Source organism: Terrapene carolina, unplaced genomic scaffold (genome assembly GCF_002925995.2).
Source record: "Terrapene carolina triunguis isolate 2854851 unplaced genomic scaffold, T_m_triunguis-2.0 Scaffold232, whole genome shotgun sequence".
NCBI lineage: Eukaryota > Metazoa > Chordata > Testudines > Emydidae > Terrapene > Terrapene triunguis.
In genome coordinates, this window is record NW_020664583.1 from 2812579 (window position 1) to 2839808 (window position 27230).

The 27230-nt window shown below is 40.6% G+C and overlaps 1 protein-coding gene across 3 annotated transcripts in view; it reads right to left on the reverse strand.

Moving 5' to 3' along the window:
* Nucleotides 1-26940, reverse strand: part of ATG7 (autophagy related 7) — a 279680-nt gene extending 252740 nt beyond the window's left edge. For 2 of the 3 annotated variants that reach the window (XM_024211978.2, XM_024211975.2), the window contains exons 1-12: nt 26867-26940; nt 26112-26307; nt 25734-25788; nt 23721-23838; nt 20397-20474; nt 15659-15775; nt 11864-12013; nt 8984-9072; nt 7256-7377; nt 4187-4280; nt 918-1062; nt 268-426 (exon numbers count right to left, since the gene is read on the reverse strand). In XM_024211978.2, the coding sequence (XP_024067746.1) occupies nt 268-426; nt 918-1062; nt 4187-4280; nt 7256-7377; nt 8984-9072; nt 11864-12013; nt 15659-15775; nt 20397-20474; nt 23721-23838; nt 25734-25788; nt 26112-26289 (1305 nt within the window). In that variant the 5' untranslated portion in view covers nt 26290-26307; nt 26867-26940. The remainder of the gene's footprint in view (nt 1-267; nt 427-917; nt 1063-4186; nt 4281-7255; nt 7378-8983; nt 9073-11863; nt 12014-15658; nt 15776-20396; nt 20475-23720; nt 23839-25733; nt 25789-26111; nt 26308-26866) is intronic. The other variant, XM_024211976.2, reaches the window with a different exon arrangement.
* Between the last annotated feature and the right edge of the window lie 290 nt (nt 26941-27230).

Here is a 27230-nt window from a genome sequence, read left to right on the forward strand (position 1 = left end):
AAGGAAGTTGAGATGAGCCCTTAGAACTCATCTTGTTGCCTATTTTTATTGCCACAAGTTTCATTCCCTTGCACCCTGCATGTGAATACAGCTCCTACAGTTCGCCAGTGACTGCAGTATAAACTTTGTTTCCTTGCATTTTAGTTTTCTGCTCCCCTTTTCTTTTTAAGCATTAACATGAGCAGAGCAAAGGAATACTATGGAGCTATTTAAGGCCAGCTGTCTTCTCAATATGTTGAGATATAACCACCAAAATATTTTACTTACCACTCCTGGAAATATTTTTTGCAGTCTGTCTGCTGCCGCAAGTGCCTTAGGCTTCCCACCATCGAGACAATCTTCAAACTCGTATAGAGGCTGCCGTACAGGGTTGGAATATGAGATTTTTGCATTGTCCACAAATGTGATCTGTCTGACTCCCCATCCCTAAACAAACAAAAAATCCAAGTAATTGGCAATGACTAATTTAACACTGTAAGACTTTGGTTCAAAGGATGTAACAGAAACCCCTTTGAGTCTATAGCATTAAAAGCATAAGTGGACTTTTGTTCACAATTCAAATTCTACGATTAACTGCAGATTAAGTTATTACAGTTTTAGAAGCTACCTATAGTAAAATTCCTTTTGATCACACTGAACTGTCTCTCACTGACACAATTATTTATTTCAAATATTTTGGTTTGAATTTGATTTTGTGAACTTATTTGTTATTTTATTCAAGACAAATTTGCACTTTGTACATGGGCAGTTTTTAATTTAAAAAAAAAAACACATAGAACTGCAATATTTCTGTGATACACACACATAACATACACATGTTGATTTCATTGTATTCTTCCATTCTTTAGCACAAGGATGAAAAAAGCAACCTTTATGAGAGACAGCAGGTCACCTTCAGGAGTAACTCTTGTACTTACCATTAAGGTTCTGGCTACACAACAACCCAGCGTACCAGCTCCTAGCAGCAGACACTTAGAAGACACAACTTTCTCCAGGTCAAGAGTAGGCACCAACCGCCAGCACATCAATTTAAGGTTAAGATCCACAGACGACTCAGCTAACCTATATAGTGAAATAAAAACAAACAACAACATCATTCCTGAATACTCTCTAATGCAGCATTGGCCTTTTGTTCCAACTAAGCACTGGTTCTCAATTTTTATTTATGTTTTGGGGGGGGGAGGAGGGAGGTGGAAGGACTGGAGCTCCCCCCACTCATTGCCCCATATCCCTTCATGATATACCCCAGCAGCTGCTATCATCTCTCTCTTTTTCTGTCCACTTGATCTCAGTTCAGTTTTTTTTCTCTTTTTAAACACGGTCTTTTCTCTATATTTTTTAAAATTTATTCTTCACTGACTTTTTTGTTTTTCAGTCCCCTTCTCTCCTGCCCAGCAGACCACAAGACTACATTCTGTCTGTCGGAGGTCTTTACATGTCTCCCATCAACGAAGTATCTGATTACATCACAATCCTGAATGTACTTAGCCTATATTTAGTCATAATCCTTATTGTATTTATCGTTTAGGTAGGAAAGTATTATTATCCCCATTTTACAGATGGGGAACTGAGGCACACAGAGAATAAGTCACAACAATTACACAGGAAGTCTGTGGCGGAACAGGGAATTGAACCTGGGTCTCTTGGGTGTTAGGCTAGCATCCTAACCAATGGATCATCCTTCTCTACAGGCAAAAAGAAGATAACCACCTTTGAAGGTTCTCTACTGAAGGGTGCATGCGCTCACTTGACTAACCCAAGCAGCACGGATGCAAAATGGAAAAGCTTGGGCTAGCAGGCTACATGCAAGCTCTTCCTCTCACAGCCACCTGTGCCTAGATACTACAGAGCTAAATGCAGATATACAACAGAGAAATCAATTTATTTTGCATATCTGTATCTAAATGATCTTTAGAGGACCACATCCAAGGTTGGGAAACATTGCACTAGCTAATGAAATAGCTAAAGCAGTATACAGTATGAGCATCTCTAAGAATACTTAAAATGAAAAGTAAAAATCACGGAGTCTGCTTCTGCACAACACTCCCTGCTATGAATAAAGAACCTTGTCAACGGATTTGACGTTAATCAGTCCATGCAATTTACTCTCATATACTTTGGCCCTTGTAGAGAATTCTTAAAGATACTATGCATAAATTCTACTAAACCTTTTGCTAATCAAATATATAGTAATAAAAAAAAGGAGGTAAAGATGAAGTGTTGTGCCAGCAGCATTATTTACCTACACAAATTTTGACATTCTATCCTATTGTCATCTCATATAACAATCAATACGCCAAAAACAGTAACGCAATAAAGTTTTATAAAAATGTTTACTGTGGTTCTTACAAATGAATTAGAAAGATGCTGAAACAAGAACAACAAGACAATCAGTAATTGTCCTATTTTTAAAAACTTACTCCCTAGGTATTTGACAAGATTGCCATTAAACATATACTTCATGCTACGAAAAATCATATACTCCAGAGGCCCATAAGTAATAAACCAAAAAAGGCAGTCCATGAAAATGACATTTAGTTTCATAGAGTTTAAGTGCAGAAGGGGCATTAGATCATCCAGTCTGACCTCCTGAATAGCACAGATCATTATATAGTTCACTCAAGTACTCCTATATTAAGCCCAGTCACACTAGTTGGAGTGAAGCATTTCAATTCTCAGGTGCCACAGGCAGAAAACAGGAGAGATCACGATGCCATCAATGCTCAAGGCCTCTGCAAAGGCAGGGAAGTGATGAGGTGATATATCCCCAGATGATTCTAGCAGGTAATCCACATCCCATGCTGCAGGGGAAGGTGGGGGAAAATAATTTAATTACTTTGGATTAAGTCCAAAGTCCATGGAAGTTAATGGAATTGGATCAGGCCCGTAAAGTCTGCTGGATAAGATGCCAACCCACATTTTATATTCCAAGGTGAACAGCCTCTGACCCAAGTTTGAAAATGAGACGTGACCTTTCACCTCAGATTCCATCCAAATGCCACAGGTAATTGTTAAATTCTTTCTCTGATGCCCCTCAGCCAGTCACCGTCACACTGCACAAGAATTATTACACATGCCTTTCCTCCAGAGTGCAGTATTGATTGCTGTGTGGACGCTTTAAAGGATACCAAAGCAGTTAACCAGTTTCATTTGCAGCCTATGTTGGATTTGCTGGCTGGTCAATGTATCAGGCTTTTAAAGTTCTGAGCAGAGCAGATCACAGCAGCTTATTCATGAGGGAGATAAATGACACATAACATATACAGGAGACTTCTTTCTGCCAGAACCAGCCCTCCTTACACTCAGCATGGTCCCCTCTTTCAGTCTCACGTAAGGCTTGATTTGTTTTTATCACCTCTTCTTTGCAGAGGGCTCCACTAAGCTGTACTTACATCCAGTCATTTTGTACAGCTATGCATCATACACTCATTTTTTGCCTCTTCCAGCTTCTCTTCAGGAAGGGCTATGTGCATCTTTTCTACCTCTTCCATCATTCACTTGTACAACTCAGAGGTAGAGGGAGTGGAAAACTATCCATAAAATTAAAACTGTTCAATACTGCAAGGTATACTGCTAAACACCCTCAACTTCCACTGACTTCAGCAGGAGTTGAGGGCATGTACCTTCTCACAGGAGCATTCTGCACCCAACAATCAAAACCTAAGGGCACAATGATGGAAGTTACCAAGGCCACATTCTTTACAGCAGTCAACCTGTTCTTATGTCTTGCCAGCCATTAAGTACATTGTGACTCTGCATTGATAAAGTTAAACTAAAAAGGACAAGAAGTAAAGTCACAGAATTCAACAATACAAACATAGGTCTAAGCACAGAAACTCAGGTACATAGAAATACAGCTTGCATTCAACTTAACTTTAAAAAGTAACTAATCTGGATTTCCAAATTAGTGCCCCATCCTGGAAGCACTTATTACTAGGCATGGTGCTTTCTACTCTGAGAAGTTCCACGGTCAATGGGGCCTTCCATGGGAGTATGCATTGCACCTGGTAAAAATGGATGGCAGGATTGGGCACTAACATTGTCACAACTATATTTTCTTATATCTGAGAAAGCACATTTAAGATCCAGGTAGTCTTTGGACCTTACATTCTCGCTCCCCATACCCTCAAAGCCTGGTATATTTCAGGCCTGATCAGATTATAAATGTTTTTAAACCACCACATACCTTTTAGGATCCATACATTCGCTGAGATTAACCATTCTTGGACCCATGCCTCCTTTTTGGTTTTTCTCCCATCCAACAGCTTTTGGACAATCTACTTTTCAGAACAAACAAACAAAAAACTCCATGATATTAAAAACCTAAATTCCACCTTGCCAAACAAAAAACAAACAAACCCACCTTTCCCAAAACTGTCAAGTCATTAAGGATGTTAAATAACAGAACTCTTCACTGCAATAGAGATTCTTTTGTATGGCAAAAATTTGGTAGAAAGTGTCCCTTTTTTCATATTGTGTGCACTGCGCTCTGCTTTTTGTTTATTCTAATGTTTTAAAGCATGTTAGTTGAAAAGTCTTAGCTAACATGCTTTTAAACATACCTTGTTTTCCTAGTCTGGACAGAACCTCTAACATACTGAACCTAAATAGATTCAGCTGCACCTAATTAGTTCCCAGCTGTGAGTGTCTCCCTGAGCTGTCTCTGGACTCTGGCTGGGAATTAACCATCAAAATCCCAGGCCATTGTCAAGACAGATGAGTCTTCTCCTAAGGACACCATTGGGGCAGGGGACAGCAGGACTCCAGATCCCCTCAAGAGAGTACCAAAAATTTTGTTCACCCACACACGTGTGCCTATATCAGCTTTTAAACTGAAGCCTCCTGTATGTGAGTATTAAATTTGGCATCTACAGATGTATTTTTTCAGCACATAGCACTCATAGTGTGCTAGGCACTTTAGAGACAGAGAAAAGACATGGGAAAGAGAGAGAAGGGGAGGAGAAAGGTTACAAGAATAAGAATGTGTGGTTCTTTTGATTAGCAATATTTAATATTACAGATGGAGACTGAAAATGTAAGCTTGTTAACTGACTATTGTAATATCTACACTGATCTTTCCCAAGTATTTCTTAAGCTTCTTATAAGTAATAAATAACAGTGTGATTCTCAGAGGTAGAAGAGAGGCATATGAATCAGAACATCTGTGTTTTATTCCCAGCTCTGACAAAGACTAGCTACGGTCCTGATCCTGCAAAGAGTTACACTCATGTTTAAAGTGGTGCATATGCATGATTGTCTGCAGGACTGGGGGCTAAGTGACCTTGGACAAGTCACTTCACTTCTCCATGACTTGGTGTCCCTATCTGTAAATAGGTATAATACCACTCGCTGACCTTGCATGGATGGTGACTTTTGTTTTAACTATTATTTGTGAAATACTCTGAGACCCTCAGATGAAAGGATCTATAAATAGTTTTGTTCTGTTCTGATGCAATATTATCAATAGCAACTGAGTCCTGGTTTCCCAAATTTACAATGCATTGCTCTAATTTCCTTCAGGTCTTAATATCACAAAATATAGATACAAAAACATCCCAAACATACCAAAATTGTGATTTTTATGGTTTTATGAGAGTACAAAGTGGATTTATAAGTACCTTGTTTCATGCACTTAATATGATTGTGTGTATTTTTGGTAGTCTAGTGATTAAACACACTTTTAATAAGAAATGACAACATACATTAATAATGTATGCACTGTGACAGAAATTACCTGTGGCTGTATCATGCTTGTAATTAAAATGAGAGCATAAAGGATCGATGATTACACCAAAGAACCTTACTCTCAAAGTAAATTATCCTCTTTCCTTCTAGAAGATAAAACTATTTTCTTCAGAAAGACATATGAATAATTTAAGATGCACTAAAACAATGAGGAGTCCGGTGGCACCTTAATGACTAAGAGATTTATGTGGGCATAAGCTTTCATGGGTAAAAAAACCACTTCTTCAGATGCATGGAGTGAAAATTACAGAAACAGGCATAAATATATATTGGCACATGAAGAGAAGGGAGTTATCTTACAAGTGGCAAACCAATGTTGAAGGCTAATTTAATCAGGGTGGATGTGGTCCACACCAAATAATTGATGAGAAAGTATCAATACGAAGAGAGGAAAAATTGCTTTTGTAGTGAGCCAACCACTCAAATTGATGGTGTTAAGTTTGCAAATGAATTGTAGCTCTGCAGTTTCTCTTTGAAGTCTGTTTTTGTTGTTGTTGAAGACTGGCTACTTTTAAATCTGTTCTTGAGTGTTCAGGGAGATTGAAATGTTCTACTGGGTTTTGTATGTTACCATTCCTGATGTCTGATTTGTGTCCATTTATCCTTTTACCTAGAGACTATCCGGTTTGGCCAATGTACATGGCAGAGGGGCATTGCTGGCACATGATGGCATATATCATATTAGTAGGTGTTCAGGTGAATGAGCCTCTGATGGTGTGGCTGGGTCCTATGATGGTGTCACTAGAGTAGATATGGGGACAGAGAAGGCAACGGGGTTTGTTACAGGCACTGGTTCCTGGGTTAGTGTTTCTGTGGCGTGGTGTGGTGTGTAGTTGCTGCTGAGTATTCGCTTCAGGTTGGGGAGCTGTCTGTAAGCAAGGATTGGCCTGCCTCCCAAGGCCTGTGAGTGTGGGGGATCGTTTTCCAGGATAGGTTGTCAATCGTTAATGATGAGCTGGAGAGGTTTTAGCAGCGGGCTGTACAATCGCATTTGCTCCAATCCCTCAGACAGAAACAAACACCTACAAAAGATCTCTATCAAGCATTCTTGTAACTACAATACCCACCTGGGGAAGTGAGGAAACAGACTGACGGAGCGAGACAGGTACCCAGAAGTCACTTACTACAGGACAGGCCCAACAAGGAAAATAACAGAACACCACTGGCCATCATGTACAGCCCCCAGCTAAAACCTCTCCAGCTCATCATCAACAATCTACAACCTATCCTGGAAAACGATCCCCCACTCTCACAGGCCTTGGGAGGCAGGCCAATCCTCGCTTATAGACAGCCCCCCAACCTGAACAGGACTCCTCGTTGTTTTTGTGGATACAGACTAACACGGCTACCCCTCTGATACTTAAGATGCACTATATTCGAGGTAGCAGCTAACATCAGCAACAAGTTAGCAGCACTAATCTCTCTTCCATCTTCTTAGTGATCATAGAGAAGAGAAGTCAAGTAACATCAGTTTCTGTATTCTGAAAGTCATCCTTTGACAATGGATTACCTGGGCTCTGTGGCATCTGTGGAAGCTTTATTTCAAAGATGCTGCTGTGTGTTATGTCTCTCACGCCTTGCATGGTCCTGTCTCTGAAGCAGAGCACTTCGACTGAATGGAGGTGGTTACCCCTGGCGTTAAAAAATAAATAGCAAGGTAGTTATAAAAGATCTGGCACTCCTCCAGCAGAAAAGAAGGATGCTCAAACAGGAACTTCACTTTATTAGTCCTCTAGTGTCATACAGCTTTAATCCTTTGGAAACTCAGACTATGACAAATCTTCCATTGGTATTGGATTCATATACGATAACATGCCTATATTTCTATCTGATCAAATATGAAGAAACCCAACATGATTAATGAATACCTAAAGCTGTCCACTGTTATATGGAAACTGGTGCAGCTCCACTGAAATTGCACTCAGGACTTCCACACTGTTAACTACCCATCTGCACAGTGTTACTGGGAACTAGAAGCACCATATGTTTTGAGGCATAATGACCAGAGAAGCCCCAGAGTACAGCGTAATAAAGTTGTAATGACAGTGCAGCAGGAGGTGCCATCCTACCTCCTCCATGACTTAGCACACTCCTCAGAATCCTTGATCTGATTCAGTTTTTGTCTCCTCCCCCTTCACCAACTTAGCTCTGCACCCATTATTCATATTCACTCACTGCTGAGCATCAAAGTAAAAGAATTAGGTGTTTGGCAAATAACGGAATTTGGGATTCTCATATCCCCACAGGATGCACAGATAAGTAATATGCACACGGATATACCCTCCTATGCTATCATTCACCTAGCAGCCTTGAAAATGCCACTGTTAACATGGTTAATTGAAGGTTTATTATCTCATTACACGTTACTAGAATGTCAAAAATTTGAAGTTGCAGCTTAAATTAATCAAACAACCCAATGTTAGATGGATGGTATTTTATAACGCAAAAGATGACAGTGTGAAATAAACCAAAAACAAATGTTCAATCAGGCAATGCAGAAGAACTTTAGAGTATGTGTTCTTCAGACTTTAGCTCATGTACCATTGGTGGTCATTTGACAGTTTTATTCTCTGAAGCAAAACAGCTTTCCAAGGGCACTTGCACACATTAGCATCCTCAATCAGTCGGTGCTACACAACAAATCCAGAGACTAGACTCGCTTTCAGGTTTTGCTTCTACTCACTTAGAAATCTGCTATATGATGAAGTGGCAGTAGCTGCTCCTTAGTTTAAGTTGAAGGTAGGTTCCCTTTATAAACTCAGATATTAACCCTCCTCTACTCCAAATTCCCCCAAAAGAGGATTTTTTTTTTTTTTTTTTACTTTTACCAAACTTTTCAGAAATAAATCTCTGCTCTGGAATGTGATGTAGCAGGTAAAATTTCAGAAAGATTTGGAGTGGAGAGAATTTAAAAACAGGGCTCAACGTCTAGAAACTAACCATTAAGAATGTAGGGGGGAGCAGCCAAGAAGTGAAGGACTATATGGAAGTAGCAACAGGCTGGGTCCCTGGCCTTTGCACACTAAAATTTGCAAAAATATGCAGAAAGATCAAAATAACAAATTTCTAAGATATTTCCTATTCAAGGGATCCATTTCCAACACACTCCTAGTAATTTCTTATTTTCACCTTTGCATATATTTTTGCATATTTCAGGGCAAAGTTAAGGTTCAAGGTGTGTTGTGTAAGTCAGGTGGGCCGAAAAAAGGGCTCATCTAATAAGAGATAAAACCAATACCATCTGTGTGCTGCCATGACCAGTAAGTTCCTCAGCGGCCATCCTGGATACTGGGTAAAATTGCAGGGATCATAAACTCCAACCGTCACCTGCAAACAAAATAGCCCCATTGAAAACTCTATGCATAACAGCACAAGATTCACAGTAATACAATGTATCTTGTTATCTTACACATTATGTCAGTAAGAAATCACATATGGCATTTAAAAAGTAATTAACAACGCCTACCAAACTATGACATATTGCAGGGATCGGCAACCTTTCAGAAGTGGTGTGCCAAGTTCACTGTAAGTTAAGGTTTCGCGTGCCAGTAATACATTTTAACGTTTGTAGAAGGTCTCTCTCTCTGTCCATATTATGTAAATAAACTATTGTTGTATTTAAAGTAAATAAGGTTTTTAAAATATTTAAGAAGCTTCATTTAAAATAAAATTAAAATGCAGATCTTATCAATTTAGTGTGATCCTTGCCTGGGATCCTTGTCTGGGGTTCCGGCTGCCAGCCCCTTGCCAATCGGGGTCCCAGCCGCCGGCCCCGCTCAGCGTCCTGCCGGCCTGGGTGAGCAGAACCCCAGGCTGGTAGCGGGCTGAGGGGGGCCGGTGGCCGGGATCCCGGCTGGCAGGAGGTGGCGGACGGAACCCCAGACCAGCAGCGGGCTGAGCGGCTCCATTCACTCAGCTGGCAGCGGGCTGTGCGGGGCTGGCGGCGGGCCACCGGCCCCGCTCAGCCCACCACCAGCCCCGCTCAGCCCGCTGCCAGCTGAGTGAATGGAACCCCAGACCGGCAGCGGGCTGAGCACGGCCGGTGGCCAGGACCCCAGACTGGCAGCGGGCTGAGCGGCTCAGCCTGCCGCCACTCTGGGGTTCCGGCCGCCAGCTCCTGACAGCCGGGCTCTCAGCCGCTGGCCTGCTCAGCCCGCTGCCAGCCTGGGATTCCCTGGGGGTCCCCAGACCAGCAGCAGGTGCTGAGTGGGGCCGGTGGCCGGGATCCCGGCTGGCAACGGGCCAGCAGCCGGAACCCCAGAGCAGCAGTGGGTTGAGCCGCTCAGCCCGCCACCGCGTGCCATCAAAAATCGGCTCGCATGCCACCTTTGGCACGCGTGCCTTAGGTTGCCAACCCCTGACATATTGTATGCCATTTCACGCAGTTTAATGTTTCCCACAGCTCCCAGTTTTGTTCATTCTGGCCACCTAACATTCACTTGTACTTCACTGCACCATATGCATTTCCTCAGCTATCTAAGCCCAAAAAGCAGTTTTACAAAACCTGAAGATGCCTACCAAGTGGTCAGATTATTCCTTGCAAACCTCCCTGTTGATGGATAGTGGATAATCATGATATAAAAAGAGACAGGGTAATAGATGCTGGGTCAGTCAATGTAAAGGTAAAGTCACTGGCAAGGGCAATCCTTTATTAAAGGATTTAAGCACAGAACTCAGATATTGCCCTCCAAACTGAACACTAAGAAAGGACTTTATTTGGTATGATACAGGCTTCTCTCATATAGAGGAAGATTCCATCTGATAGGGCATGCTTGTATCTATGATCTAATAGTATTTCAAAATCACACTTACAGTGCCACTTTTTAAATTTAGTCTTTAAAGTTTCCTTATTTCAAAATAATACCTACATAGCCACAATACAATATTTTCCTTATTTTAGAAAAAGAATGGAAAAAGCAGAGGAAATAATTGGAGCTCAAATGTTATAAAACAGAGTTGAACTACTTCAATGACTATTTAATTTCTTCCCTGTGTGTGAGATATGAATAGCTTTACAGACTTCTGTTCTGCACAATTAGCTCTCCCTCAGCCTCAGTTATGGAGCTTTGCTCCTCAGTAAATTTTTAGCATTATAAAGCAAAAAACTATTCAAGGCTCTGAGTTAAGGTTAGTCAAAGTAAAGAGGGCTCTGAAGAATTTCAGAAGGATCTAATAAAGCTAGGCACCTGGACAACATGATGATAAATGGAACAGATAAATACTACGTAATGTATAACTAGCTTGGTCAACCCTTGCCTTGATGCCTTCTGTTTTATGAATTATCAGGATGGAAATTCTCTTGTGGCTCCAAGGAACATAGAGTGCTTTTTTTGCATTCAAAAGGAGACATGCAGAGAATGATTTCCCCATAACAACATAAAAAAATCATTCCAACCTCATCTAACCAACATTTAGCCTGCATCACATCTACAGGACTATGAAAGACTTAACTTTACACTGTTCAAATACAGATTTTTTTTTCAGCAGAGTTAAAAAAGGAGCCAGTTTTTCTTGTATTATTGCTGGTATTTTGAAAGATACAAGCTGAATATATTAATATTAACATTTTTTATTAATTTATAATGGGACTATATATTTTCTTTTGTAGAAGGTCACTGTTATAACATTTCCAGGTGTACTTAAAGCTAGTGCAGCAACTATAAAAATGAATTGTTGCATACTCCTCCCCTACATGCAGCATACAAGCAAATACATAATAATATAGGTGGGCTTTGCACTTACATAATGCTGTGTTTTCAAAGTGACTAAGAAATATTATTAACTCATCCTCATAACAGCCCAGTAAAGTAGCTAAGTTTTATGATCTCTCTTTTAAAGATGGGGTAATGAGTATAGAGAGCTCAAGTACCAAATTTTCAAACCATCCACTAATTTGGGATGCCTGGACTTTTGGATACCCAGGTTGAGATGCCTAAAGCTATGCTCCCCAAAGTCCAAGTGTAATCAATGGGAGCAACTGGTGTTCAGAGACTTGACCTACTCTATTCAGTGGACAAGCACTGGATCTCAGTATAGTATTCCAGTGAGAGGTTAAACAGTTTGTACATTCAGCACAAATATTTCTGGCATCCGAGCATATGTGCAAAATTCCACTTACCTTTTCCTCTTGATCTTGGAAAAAATCATTCCAGTTTTTAAGCAGTGACACCAAAACAGACTTGTCATTATACTTGATTAAAAAGTAAGGCAAGGCAGTAACTCTTTCCCTCTGGCAAAGTTCATCATATGCTTTCTGGAGCGCTTGAATCTGAAAGCAAAAAGATATCATAACAGATTGTTGGAATTATCCTAATTCAACAGTGCCTGTGTGAGTCTAAAAATATTTTCTTAACTGAATATGTAATACTTTTTTTCTTTTAACTTGCTGAACACAAGTGTATCTATTCTAAGAGTTCTTAACCATTTATTCCGTAGTTTTAAAAAAACTATAACCAAGCAACTGAGAACTAATATGCAAAAGTTAAAACCATAAAATCTTCAATGCAAAACAGGCAGAAGCACTGCTGCCACTGCTGCAAACTGATATATGGAAAAAAAGATAAAACAAAATTAAAGTGTTATTCTTAGGGCCAAAACAACTTGCAAATATGGAAGTCCCCTAAATAATAATAGTCCCACTGTTAGAGAGAGAGGGGGCTGACAGCTCTGCTTTGTCCTTAAAGTACAAAAAAAAATTAGCACAGGATCGGATGGTGGTAAACACTGATCATGACGCTGCATAATGAAGAGCATCATCCATTCTAGCTACTTTGGTACATCGGTTTTCAGTGGTCAGCTGCAATTGCAGCTTTGGATCCTGACATCTACACTTTAACTGTACCACTGAATACCATCCTACATAAACTATGTGTTTTTTTTAGAGAAACAGTCTTTAGTCCTCCATTCTGTTTAAAAAGGAAGTATGAATAACCACAAAAACTAAACTTTCTTTCCTACTTTCAAAATACTCAACTGTTATTAATTAGAGAGACAAGGTGGTTGAGGCAATATCTTTTATGGACCAATTGCTGTTAGTGAGACAGAGAAGCTGTAGCTCAAAAGCTTGTCTCTTTCACCAACAACAGCGTGACCAATAAAAGATACTACCTCACCCACCCTGTCTCTCTAATATCCTGGGACCAAGGCGGCTACAACAACACTGCATACAACAATTGTTATTATCCAAATTGCTATAGTAAAGGTAACTGATTCTTCTAATACTCATTAGTAACCACCTAGAACATTCTTGTAAGAATACATCTAAACCATTTCTAGAGGTATATTTTAATTGTATTCCACTGTTAGATGATAAAATTCGTTGTGTAGTATGTTTGCGCTGTTGTACCAAGCGTCTCTCCCACATACCTCGCTATGGGGCTCGGCTTCCCACTAATTTCTAGTGGCATTAAAAGTACTTCACGGTTCAACACTAACTCACTCCAGTTAAAACAAAGGGTACAACTGAGTAACTCTACAACTTCTTTTTACCTTTGTAGCACAGAATAAACAGACTCATTCTCCCCTCAGGAGTTCCTACTTTCCCTCTGTCTCATAACCTAGTCCCCTTCTTCCCTGAACAGTCATGTGTTAACATTTTTTACAGTACTTCTACAAATAATCCAGGCATATATTTTAAACCAACATTTTCCTAACCTAGAAGAATGATTATGATGATTTATTTCCAATGAGAATGCTTTATACCAGCAGTTCTCAAACAATGGGGCGGGCCTCCCAACAGAAGTGTGGGAATGTGTCAAGGGAGGCATGATCTGCGTGGGTTTTTTTGGTTAAGAGCTCTGGCTGTCAGCCCCAGGTGGCTGGCGCTTGCACAGAACAGCCGTGTACACCCGGGAGGTCGGGATAAAGGGGAAAGCTGGAGCCCCACCGCACTGGGACTGACAGCCAGAGCCTGCCACCTGGGCTCAGGCTCTCCTCCCCTCCCCATCAGCAGGAGGCAACCCCAGGCTCAGGCTCTCCTTCCCACCCTGCACCTGGAGGAGGCAGGGCTCTGGCTATCAGCCCTAGAGTGGCAGCAGCAGCAGCAGCACAGAAGTAAGGGTGGCAATGGGGCACTAAGTCTGCTGTGAAAAGTGATATTGACGAATATCACTTTTCACATTGCCACTCTTACTCCTGTGCTGCTGCTGGCCTGGCGCTGCCTTCGGAACTGGGCGCCCAGCCAGCAGCCACTGCTCTCCGCTCTGCCTTCAGAGCTGGGTGGAGGTATACCTACTTGGGGGAGAGGAGGCATAAATGACTACAGACATAAAAAAGGGGGGCTCAATCATATAAGTTTGAGAACCATTGCTTTAGATCAGCCATCACCATATTTTCAGTCAAAAGAAAAAAATTGAAAGGTGCCACCTTGAGCCATCAATGAAAAAGGCTCCACCACAGTCCACACATTGAGATGAAACAGTACCATTTAAAAATACATGTTCAATTTACCAAATTCAGTTAAGACCTTTTTTAGTACAAAGGGCTTATGGTATCCTCAATACGCTCCTATAATGTCAATCTTCATTAGTGACTCACATCTTTCACTATAAGATGCTCCATCTACAATCATTTTAGTCAGAATAGTAAAATAATTGTTTCAAATTCTACCAAAAAAGCTAAACAGTTATTAAAGACATAACTGTAAAGAAAACTGATTTTAAATCAATGTTATTAAATAATTGCATTCCTGTGAATTTTCAGTTTCTAACCAAAAAGCCGGAAGCTGTTGCCAAACAGTCACCCTATTTTCTAAACTGTTTTCCTCAGGACTTTCCTCTGCATGTCTACACTTTCTGATACAGTCCAACAGCTTTTTCTTTGCTACCTCCTTCTTTTCTGAAGTCTGACCTCTAGTTCATCAGTCAAATGTTTCTGCTGATGACAGAATCTTGCTATCACACCAGCCTCCTTTCCTGTCAGATAAAGTATCATCCACCATACCGTCAACCTTCTTCTTCTTCTTTCCAGGCCAGCCATGATGTTCTCTAGACCCAAAAGTTATTAATATATATTATTTGTATTGCAGTAGTACCCAGACATGCCCCATTGTGCTAGGTAGTGTGCAAACACAAGAAACATTCACTGCCCTGAAGAGTTTAATATTTTCAATAAACAAGACACACAAAAGGGTGAGAGAGCAGGATAAATTTCTCCGAAGGCTGAGCAAGCCCCTACCCAGGCTCAGTATTCCCAGGCTAACAACTAGAGCTAATTAGGAATTTTTTGATGAAACATTTTTTCATTGGAAAATGCAAATCTGTATAAACCAAAACCACTGTGGAAGAACATCGGTTTCAATGAACTGCCTATTTAAAAAAAAATTTGATTTTTTTTTAATTGCCGTTTTGACATTTTCAAAACCATTTTTTGATTCTGAACAACTTCTTCTTTAGAATTTTATGTTAATTTGTAGTAAAAAAGTACAAAAACGTTTTAAAATGGTCAAAATTGAAACAAAATACCTCAAAATCATCAACATGTTTCAACTGACTTGATCTAATACATTTTTGTATTTCTAGGTGGGTTTGGGGAACTTTTCCAGAATCTCAAAAATTCTCATAAGATGGGAAAACTATTTCCTGATCAGCTCTATTAACAACCTACTCTCCCAGACCACGCTGCCTATGAAATGCTTAAAAATCTTTTGTACATTCAATATTCTGTCCAAAGATGCTAAAATGAGCCCAGTCATGATTTATACTTAGCCTCTTCGGCTAACTGGATTGTTGCAAGAGGCAATAAAACATCAAAATGAGAATTTTATAAAGTAAAAAAGAAATAGAAGTGTAAAATCAGTAACTCAAACTAGCTACTCTAGTTAAAACTCAGCAAGTTCAAGGACAAAATATGTAGTTTTACAGGCAACAAGAAAAAATGATCTCTACTAAAGATTTGACAGTTGGTGTTTGAGTACCTGAGTTGGAGAGAACCTTTCACCTAGGCAGACCGCCTGCTGAACAATAGGTATGCCATCAGGGAAGCAGAGAGCAGGGTAGCAAAACCAGTAATAGAAGCGATACTTTTTTAAATCCTAGAGGAAAAAAATATATATGCACATGTTAGAAGACAAATAATTACTAACCCAACTAGCCACTTAAAAACTGAGTGATTATAGCACTTCCAATTACAGCTATGGCCATGATCCTGCAAACACTTAAGCAGGTGATTAACTTTGCTCATGTGAGCAGTCCCATAGGAGTAAACTTAAGAATGTGTGTAAGTATTTTGCAGACTAGGGGACCATGAGAACTGTGTCAAAGAATTACACAATAGGAAACTGAGTTAATTCCATTTTTTATTATTAAATATATTTTTTAATTTCTTGGCAAATATAGCAATGCGGCCCCAGATCCCAAGGGGCCTCATGGAATTTTGCAATAAGGCCTGAGACGCACACCACGCGGGGTGGGCCGGCAGTCCCAACCCCGCCACGGCAGCCTGAACACCACCGTGCCGAGCAGCCGGGAACCTGGACCTTGCCACGCAGGCCAGTCTTTAGCACACAGCTGAGCTGGGCCACAGCAGCGTGCTAATTGGGCCACATGCAGCCCATGGGCCACTGGTTGAGAACCGCTGCATCAGAGGTTCCCAATCTGTGTTCCATGGACTGCTGCAAGTTTGTGAAGCAGTTGCTGGTGGTCTATGGATAGATGGTTGGTCACATGAGGCTGGATCTCTTTCTTTCTAGTTACTAAATTGCATTAAAATACAGCCAGACATATAAGGCCTGGTCTACACTAACACCCCAATTCGATCTAAGGTACGCAACTTCAGCTACGTGAATAACGTAGCTGAAGTCGACATACCTTAGTTCGAATTTACCGCGGTTCAGACGCAGTCCACACGCGGCAGGCAGGCTCCCCCGTCGACTCCGCGGTACTCCTCTCGCTGAGGTGGAGTACCGCAGTCGACGGTGAGCACTTCCTGGTTCGACTTATCGCGTCCAGACCAGACGCGATAAATCGAACCCGGAAGTTCGATTGCCAGCCGTCGAACTACCGCGGTAGTGTAGACCTGGCCTAAGAAATAACATCCTAACATTACTTTTCAATGTAAACAATTGCTACAATTGCCAAATATATGTAGCGTAAGGATTTCCATACAATCAAGAATGGAAGGAGAGGTTGTCTCCAAGAGAGACACCATAAAATATTTCAGAATCCCTGCACTAGACATAACTTACTCCACTTCTACTGTTAAACCGATTTTATTGGACAGCACCATAATGCAGTTAAACTATAAAGCTGCACAAATCAGTTTTGCGTATTCTTATAGGATACCAACTGTCTTTTATGGTGATGTACTCATCTGTTGCTTCTATTTTTGAAAAAAGCTAGAGTTTTAAATTGTTTTAAATATGCCACGTTATCATACATATAGTTAGTTAATTTTTTTTTTATTTAAATAGACCAGATGGGTGAAAGCTTTTAAAATGGTCACCACAAATGTGTGACCAATGTGGAGTACAGCCCAGTTAGAAATCACCCTAGATTTACCTCTTAACTTTTATCTCTCCTTCTTCATGTTAATCCCATCAACTGGGGTCCACTCAACAAGCCCTCTCCCACTAAAGTGCTCTGTTCAATGCCATATCCTCTATCACACCACATGCTAACATGTCTTCCTTCATGACATCCCACCACTTTTTCTTGGGTTGGTTTCTCTGTCTTTTTCCTTCCATCTTGATCTGTTGGTCTCTCTTACCGACATAGTTGCCAGGACTGCGCTTTACATGACCAAAACATCTGAGTCTGCATGCCCTCATTTTTTATCCCTATGGCTGTCAGAAGTGACAACTCTGTACAAACAGTTGTCATGATTAAACATGGTGAACTTTTCCTTATTTAAATATTCCCTTATAGCACAGACAGGCATTAAGTGAAAGCAAGCACCGTTTATGAGATCATTATCTCTGCACAGTTTTAATTTGACCTGATCTTTAAAAGATCAAATAATTTGTGCTCTAGGATATCTTTATTAAAAAGGTCATGATTTTCTGTAATCTATGCAGTGGCATCTACAGTAAATTAAGAGATTATTATATATTGATACAGAGATACCCCCACACAGATCCATTCTCTCTCTCTCTCTCTCTCTCTCACATATATACACAAAGTATATGGAAACTTGATTAAACACACAATTCAGCTTTTATATTGGGAATTTGTAATCTTTTCATCAGAAAGAACAGTTTAATACATTAACTTCTCATGACATTTAATTGATACCGGTATTTTGAATATTTTTTTCATTTGAGAAAAGGTCCTAACATAAAATAATCTCTTTTTGAGCTATGCCAAATATATGGAAGATAAAAGTATCAGACTTAAAAATTAAACATTACAACACTTCTATTTTTAAGCTATAGTGAAGAAAATTCCTTGAAGACCAATGAAACACAGGCAGCCAGACATTTTAGAATGTATGTGCTTGTAATTTGAGAAATACACCCACATATTTTTAATAGTTATAAAATAAAGGAAACTATGGCCCTAATCTTGCAAAAACATGCACACAGGTCTAACTTCAGTAGGACTATATCTATCCTTTAAATTCAGTGCATGTGTATATGTTTTCAGGAGTGGTGTATTTGCACATGCTTAGTTAGTTACATGAGAGAAAGCAGATAAAAGGCAAGGAGAAGGTGCAGCAAGCAGTAAACTTAACCCTGACATATAGGGCTAACTGGAACTGTTAGAAATACTTGGTTGAGATTTTCACAGCAGACTAGAGGATTTAGGAACACCGCTCCCATTAACTTCAATGGGAGTTGCATGGCTAAGACTTAGTTGGCTTTGAAAACATCAACCTACATTTATAATTACAACCATTTTTTCTCATTTTCCTCTACCTTCAGAAGACAAACATTTGTACCCAACTTAGTGAAGGGTTAGTCATCTAAACATCGCAACACCTAGGATACTTGCAATGAAACATTCAATTTCCATCAGATCAACTCACCCTTCAAAGATAGATAAATGGAGTATCATGAAACTTACTTTGTGTAAAGCCTGGTCCAGTTTGCAAAAAGGTTCTGTCTGCTTTGAACGGACAACAAGAATCATTTCCTGTTTATTGCTTTAGGTGTAGAGTTTTGGCCTGCTGCTCTTAATCAACATTTTCCATTACTGTGCAGTGTACTGCGCATCAAACAGCTGCTTTTGACCCCAACGGTGGCTACATTTCAATTCTGCACTGTGGTGTCACAAAAGTTACACCATAGTTAAGGTTGTGCCAGAATTTTAAATTGTGGCAGCAATGACAAAGTTATTTAAAAATTGTGTGTTTTGAATTGTAGAATTAACTTGAAATGCTTAGTGTAGCTGGTAAATTAATGTTTTGTGGTACTCTGAAGGCAAGAATGGCGAGAAAAGAGAAGGGAAAAATCATCCAGAGTTTAGTTAAATCTATTCCAAAAACCACCATGTGATAAAAAAAATTCTGGACTGTCCTACCTTTTTTTCAAAAGCCTTTGATTTTATATTTAAAGCAGTCTAAGGTGTAGTGCGTGCAATTCTTTAGTATGTGTTTTCCAGGCCAATGTTTGTTAAAACTTTTAACTTGCTGGACCTGAGCAATGTTGAATCAGAAGACCTTTCTAAATTAATGGTCTGTGAGACAGTCAAACATGCCCACCTGTTGATGAAAGAGAGTAGATGGCGGCCATTAAGGTTTTGTAAGTGCAGGCTGGATGAAGTTAGGGTGAGTATTGCTTTTCATTATTTGTTGGAGTGTTATGTATTTTTGCAGTACTGTAGGCTACAGTGGGTGCTTGGGGTGTTCTAATGCAACCTTCACTGTTACTAAACAAAGTTTGTGTTTCTATGTGGGTTGTGAATCACTTTGGGTTGAAAGGCAAAATAAGAATATAAACTGTTGTTATGCACTATTCAACTAAATGCACAGGCACCAACTCCGTGGGTGCTCCGGGGCTGGAGCACCCACGGGGGAAAAATGGTGGGTGCTGAGCACCCACTGGTAGCCCGCCTGTCAGCTCCCCCCACCTCCCCCAGTGCCTCCAGCCCATCAGCGGGCCCTGCAAAACAGCGCCTCCCTCTCCCTCCCCACATCCCCCTCTCGCCGCTAACAGCTGTTTCACGGCACACAGGAGGCTCTGGTGGGGAGAAGCGAGGACGTGGCACACTCAAGGGAGGGGGGTGGAGCAGGGGCATGAAGAGGCAGGGTGGGAGTGGGACCTTGGGGGAAGAGATGGAGTGGGGGCAGGGTCCGGGTCAGAGCTGGGGGTCAAGCACCCCCCGGAACTTTGGAAAGTCGGCGCCTTGACTGAATGAGCTATACTGTGATAGGAGTGTTTGTACCCCTGTGATGAAAGAGTTGAGCAATATTCTTTTAGCACTTATTCTCACCTTCCCATCTCTCCAGCAAATTTATTGCTCAGGGAATAAGTGAATCAAGCCTCCAGGTTCTTTGATCAGTCTTGACTTTTATTGTCTTCACTTGACCCAGGAGTTTAATTGGCATTATTTATTTTTATATATGGAATCCAAGAACTTTTATATTTGTAGAGAAGCGCATGCATGTACGAAATGCAGTCTGGTAACTACAGTAGTTATATTATTATTTTTCACTGACATGGTTCATTATTATTTTTGTTTCACTATTCAGAGTATGGAATAAATTGCATTACTTACTGCAAAAGTCAGAAGCAGGAACTTGTTCAAGAGCATGGGGTTTTCAAGGGCAGTCCCCGATTTTATTGTCTCCCATATCTGTCAGTGGACAAAATACATAAATAAATAAATAAATAAATAAAATAAAATAAAATAAATTTAAAAAAGCATACGGAGAGGTTCATTCATCTTTCCTTCTTCCATATATGTTAAAAGCTCAAACTAATCATAGACAAGACATGTAGGGCTAGAAGGGACTTCAAGAGATCATCTACTCCATCTCCTTGTGCCAAGGCAGGATTAAGTAATATTCTCAGTAATTTAGGTATGATTTTGCCCTACTTAATTCAGCCCATGCTCTAATAAATGCTCACCCCATAAGCAGGCATTTCAACAAAGCTCTGGTTTGTCCTGGGGTCTTGGGAATTACAAATGACAGTTCTACTATTATAGGCTTTACATTTCACTTTTATTCTGCCAGGTAAGGATCAGAAGCACAGACCTCATCCAGAACTACATCTCCCATATGACAGACACAACCTATATCAGCAGACATCTAGGCTTAAATTTTGAAGGTTTTACAAAGTTACACATAAAAATGATAACAATTAATATGTTTTTTTCCTACAGCAACAGCCCCTCACATGGATGAACCATAACCAACACAGCAGCATTGGGTTGGTTTGTTCTCCTAGATCTCTCATCCTTGCGATATGCAGGGTACTGAAACTGACAAAAATCCCAGTGGCAGGATCACAAATACGAAAAAGTCTGGAAGTGCAGACAGGTGGCATGCTGTGCACAGTTAGAAACAAACCCAAATGTAGCCAATTAGTTCATTTTTGCATTCATTTGTTGTATATTGTGTGGTTATGATTAACTCATATACGATGTCTATATATAATCATGGTATGCTAAGTAGATTTAAATTGTAGGTTCATATAAGTATGAGATTGAGAAGTATTTAGAAGTGAAAAGTATGCATTAGGTTTCTAAGTAAAGCAGAACTGAAACGAAAGGCCTACAGGCTGAGCCCTGTAAAATGTCAGCTTAGCAATACTAGGCCATAAGCTTAAGAAATGCTTGACATAAGTAAGTGACAAAAGAGTGACCCTACACCACAAGATCACGAGAAAGATGTGTCAACAGATGATGTTGAAAAAAAATTGACCTTGATGTACTGTTCGAAATCAAGAGAAACCTTACTGTAACATTTTTCCAACAAGTGTCCTGATTACAAGGTGCATGTGCGTAGATTCTAAGAAGAATAAAAGGAACTAAAACCTATGAAAAATGGGGCACTCCAATATTCTTGGGGGCACAATACAGATAAGGGAAAAGAGGGTTGACACCTTTATGCACATGCAGAGAGTTAGATATAGTCAGATTCACATGATAAAAGAGGACTCCCCTAATTGAATAAAATGAGTTACCTTTGTGAAAACTCCAGCAGGAAACATTCCTTCACTGATTATCAATTGGTGAGGAATCCATCAGACTCTAAAAATATCTTTGAGGATGTGAGTATGACTATATTTGTTACTTGTGCATGATTGTTTGTAGGATTTATATATGCTTGGATAATCATAACTTTGCTTGTGACTTTAATAAAACGTATAAGGCAGAATAGACGTTTTACTTGTGAATGTATGTGTTATTTCCTTGGTCTTCATGTGTTCCTAGAAGCTCTAAATCAGAAACAAGTAGCAGAGGTGACTTTCATTCTGTTGAGCTTGAAACTTTAGCAACTAGAGCCAAATGCTCAGAGGTGTAATACAACATTACTAAATTCACTTTAAATAAAATAGAAGGCTACACCAGTCTGCTGAATATGATGTTTGTGGGACAAAGAGTTGGGATTATAAACAGTACTGCAGCCCTTGTTTAGAGGGCTGACAGGATTTTCAGTATCAAGGGGTCACTAAGAAAAATCTACCATGGCTTTCTGTATTAGCAAACATTGAACCTCCAGCTATCCATTGAGATATAGCCATAGCACAAAAACTTAAACCCGCCGAAGGCTCCCCAGAACTTCCCATCCACCAGGTTACGGTTAACATACCCCAACCATGCCTGAAATTGCGAAAACCACTATGGACCACACGTGATCACCTCATGTCTCTGTATCCAGGAGGAAAAAGCAAAGAAGTGGGGGAGGAGGAAAGGAGGCTGGAGTCAGCCCTTCAAGAGTCACTCTTGGGTAATTTGCACATTATTGACCCAACTAGCAACCCTCCCAGTTTTGACCTGCCACACAGACTTTGGACCACATTGAAACGCATCCGAACGAACCATGGAAAATGAGGCTACCTGATGCACAAGTGGAAAATCAAAGACTCCCCTTCGTGCAACTACAGAGAACATCCAAACCATCAAACACATCATAATGAAGTCCCCCAAATATGGATTCAGAGGTGAACTGAATGATATCCACAAGTCGTAGAGGCGGCCTTGAAATGGTTTATGGACCTACAACTTTATCTATAGAATGTTGCTCTGCAGATGCCATACGCACGTACGAGAGAGAGAGAGACACACACACACACCAACCACACAAAGAAAAAGTCTAGGATAGGTTACATTTTTTGACTTCTCTAATTCTCTTTAAGAGGCATCATCAAGATTACTGCATCATAACCATCACATGGTAAAGGAGCACTAGGTCACAACAAGAGGGAAAATAATTAATGACTTTGAATGAGAAGATGGGTGAAAACTCTATTATCCTGACCTAGGGCAACCTAATTAGGGAATCTAGGGATGAGCATAATAAGTAAATTCAAACAATTTTTTTTTAAGTGTGTAAGTCTCTCTCAGCCACTTCACTTTATTTAGTAACTTCTCGTACAAGTTCTCTTCAAGGAGCAGACAACTGTACCTCCTCCCCTCCAGTGGAACCAGCTGAAGGTCAGGTTGAGTAACCTCTTTGCTGTTGCATCTCCTCAGTCTTCATGCCATTACTTACGCCCCAGAGTGCACTGTGATAATCTGAATCCCAAAAGCAAGCAGGAGCTGATTTCTGGGTTTCACAAAAGCAATGCTCCCTGGAATGCAAGTAACTGGGCAAGTCCAAGAGTGCTGCTAAGATTAGACAGATGAGAGGCAGGACTCAGCATGGAGGTTACTGAGCATCATCATCTAACTGCTGCTGTCCAGAGGTGATCAGAAGCAAGCAGAAGACACCAAACTGCCTCCTCCCAAAGCAACTGTATCCCAAAGCCGGGGTTAGATGGGTCAGTGGGGGATGATAGTCTCTCCATTGCCTGGGACTCAAACTGCAAAGTAGTTCACTAGCTTTCCCCAAATCCTGTTTTCTCTGTAAATGTATTTAATTGTTAACCTCACCTCATTTGCTGCTTTTTCCAAAAGTGACTTCTTATCACAGGATTTGAAAGATTCAAAAGTGTTGGTGTTATATAATGTTCCGACAGCAGGACAGCAGTGTGCTGGGGTGGCAGCATTCCTAGACAGGAGACAAGGACACTCTTGGAACCACATACTAGCATTTTTTCCAGAATTTTCATTAACAGTAACCAATGGGAACTCTCACATTAAGCCCCAATGATGCAGAGTTTTCCAAGCAGAGTGGTGACTCTATACATCACAACGAGGCAGAAGGCGAGTCAAGGACAGTTCCACTCAGAACGCTTGCAGGCAGTTACAAAAATGCTCTTCCATTCATGGACAAATTAGACATGCAACTCAGTAATTGTTAGGATGATTTGATCAACTGAAGGCTTAGAAATGCAGAGCACACCTCACGACACAATGACAAATGCTGCTGTGGTATTGGAGATAGGAAAGAGCTGGAAAAAATTTAGTTTTATGCTTCTAACAAAGATTATGAAGATAGACAGACTCATGTGTAGAGTTTGACCTGCCTCAATGGCATCCTCCCAACTGTTCAAAAGCATATGAGAATTCTGCCTTTTAAGGAGGTGTTTTTATGTATAATTACTGCTGAGTCCTCTGGGTTTTCCCCAAATATTGTTTATAGCATTTAAATTTAATTTAGAAGTTTCTGTCCTGTACTTCAGACCCCTAATAGAAGTTGAGATGCTTTGTCCCTGATTCAGCAAAGCATGTGCTTTACTGCTTTAACGAATGGGAATCAGCTTAAGCACCTGCTTAAGTGTACTGCTCACTGATGGTCTTTTTAAATAAAATTACTACTATTATTCATAAAAGCCTGCAAGACATTCCTTGCCTACTGCATTTTCCACATCCTTGCAGTTAATCACTTATTGTCTCTAGAAGGTGCAGGGAGGTTCAAATGTCACATCATAATGTAAATTTTTCATGAGCACTATGATTTTCAGTGCAGAGTCTCTTGGGGAACCTCTGAGATACTTTTTTTTAAAAAATATTTTTTTTTCTTTTAAATAAAAAAAAGGTGATTCAGTTAAAAGTGATAAGTTAAAAACAAAGACATCCCAAAGTGAACATAAAACACAGTACTAATGTTGAACAGTTAAAGTCAGAAAATCCAAAAGTTTTGTTACCTATAGCAACATTAACTAGACAATGCTCCTTATAGATATTAGTGTGTTTTATTCCATTTCTTTACTGGTAGAATATGTAGTTTAGTAAATTAGGCTGCAATACTGCAAATACTTATATATTTGCTTTATTCAATGGATGTGAGTAGTTCAATGACTTCCATGAGTCTGCAGTGTTTGCAAGACCAAGGCCTTAATGATTATCAGAAAAGGTACATTATAAGTATACAGGACATGCAACTTCCACAAAATTTAAAGTCAGAAGAGACCATTTTGATCATGTAGTCTGAATTCCTGCATAAGACAGGTCAGAGAATTCTTCCACCCAGTAATTCCCGCAGTGGAATTCTCTCTCACTGCGTAAGTGAACACTTGGTTGTTGTAATATTGCCATCAGAACATTAAAATAGCCCTGATATCAAGTTACACACAATTTTTGTTTTTCACAATTTTCTTCAGTCCCGATGTTAAATGGTGTTTTCTGAGATGATTTTGTTGCGTTTCAATGTGACATTTACAATCTCCTGCAGGCAAATAATTCCAGTGGTAGCTCTATCCCACAAAAGCTTATGCCCAAATAAATTTGTTAGTCTCTAAGGTGCCACAAGGACGCCTCGTTGTTTTGGCTGATACAGACTAACACGGCTACCACTCTGAAACCTATCTTTTCAAAGTCATTAGTGAGGACAATTATGAAAATCACATTGAGATATCAAAATGTGAATAGATCCTCATTAAAATTTTGCTAATACTCTTAGAAGATGCACACCAAGCATATTCATAAGTGATTTGTCAATTAAGTGTAACTATATTGTTATCCACCATTTTTTTAAACTTCAAAATCACATAAAATACTTACACATCAAAGGCACTAAACTCCAACGTTAAACGAGCTGGGAGACCAAAAGGATCACCTGGACAAAAACAAAGTTTCTTTTAAATAACAGCAGCAGCAACTATGTCACAATAAAAACAACAGACCAAATATAGTTTCCTGAATCAAGGGTCCAATCCTGTTCCCTTTGAAGTAAATGTGAATAGGATAAGAATCTCTAGTTTTTCATATAGTCACAGATTATATATCCAAATACAACTCATGTGATCTTTTTTCTATCCCTTATTACGACTGTGGAATATTTTGTACATGCAGTACAAATTCTTATAACAGAAATATAATTAAACAAAAGACAACAGGAGAAAATCTGGTATGCCTAATAAAAGTTCAGTTTCTACCTACCATTATAGTAGTAGCCTTTGATACCTTTCGGAGTCTCATCTAATCTATACTCATTAAGTTTCTTCTGCGTCAGCTCATGCCAGAATCCCGCATCCAAGGCACTGGTGAAGGGAACAAACTGTAGCTTTGGGATTCTAGGTTCCAGGGGATTGTGTGTCTCACTATCAGCAGTTGCCATTGTTTTATTCAATTAAAGCTGTTAAAAACAGACAAAAGTTCTGTGAGAAGAGTCATTCCTGATAGCTACTTACTGAGCTAATTAGGTTGGCTTTGACTTTTGGAGGTTTATTTTAACAGTGTTTTGTTTTTCAAAGCCTATAGATGCCACTTACAAACAAACAAAATGTCAAAATCTTTAGTACACTAGCCAAGCCCCCTCTCTCTATAAGAAGCGAGGACTTAATTTACGGAAGAAGGATGTGCGTGTATATACATACACACACATATATACACACACACCCCTTCTGCAAATCAAGTTCTCGCTTCTTCGGGAACATTTTGTTCTTCAACATGCTAATTCAGTGCCAGAGAGAAGCAAAGACAAAACTTGTCTAACTAAACCTAATAAACACCAGATTCAAGGGTGGCCAAAGCACACTCCAGAAACCACATGTGGCCCAGTAGCCAGGGCCGGCCTTATGGGGGGGGCTGCGCGACCATTCAGGGCACCGTGCACGGGAGGGGGGGGGGGGGCGGCTCGCTCTACGAAGTGTCAGAATAACAGACACCCCCTAGCCCGGCTCCGCCCTGTTCACCTCAGCCGCGGTCCGCCACCATCCCCCGCGCCGCCTGCCCCTCCAACCGTTCCACCTCCGAGTCCGCCAGCTCCTCCCCCAGCCCCACTCGGCCACCATCCCCCGCTCCGCCTCCCGCCCAGCTCCTCCCCCAGCCCCTGTCCGCCCCCATCCTCCGCCTCCCGCCCAGCTCCTCCCCCAGCCTCCGTCCGCCCCCATCCTCCGCTCCGCCCCAGCCCCGCCTCCCGCCCAGCTCCTCCCCCAGCCTCCGCTCCGCCCCCAGCCTCGGTCCGCCATCATCGCCCCCGCTCCGCCCCCCGGGCGAGCTCCACCCCAGCGTCGCCCAGGGCGCCATCTTAGGTAGGGCCGGCCCAATGTATTTAAA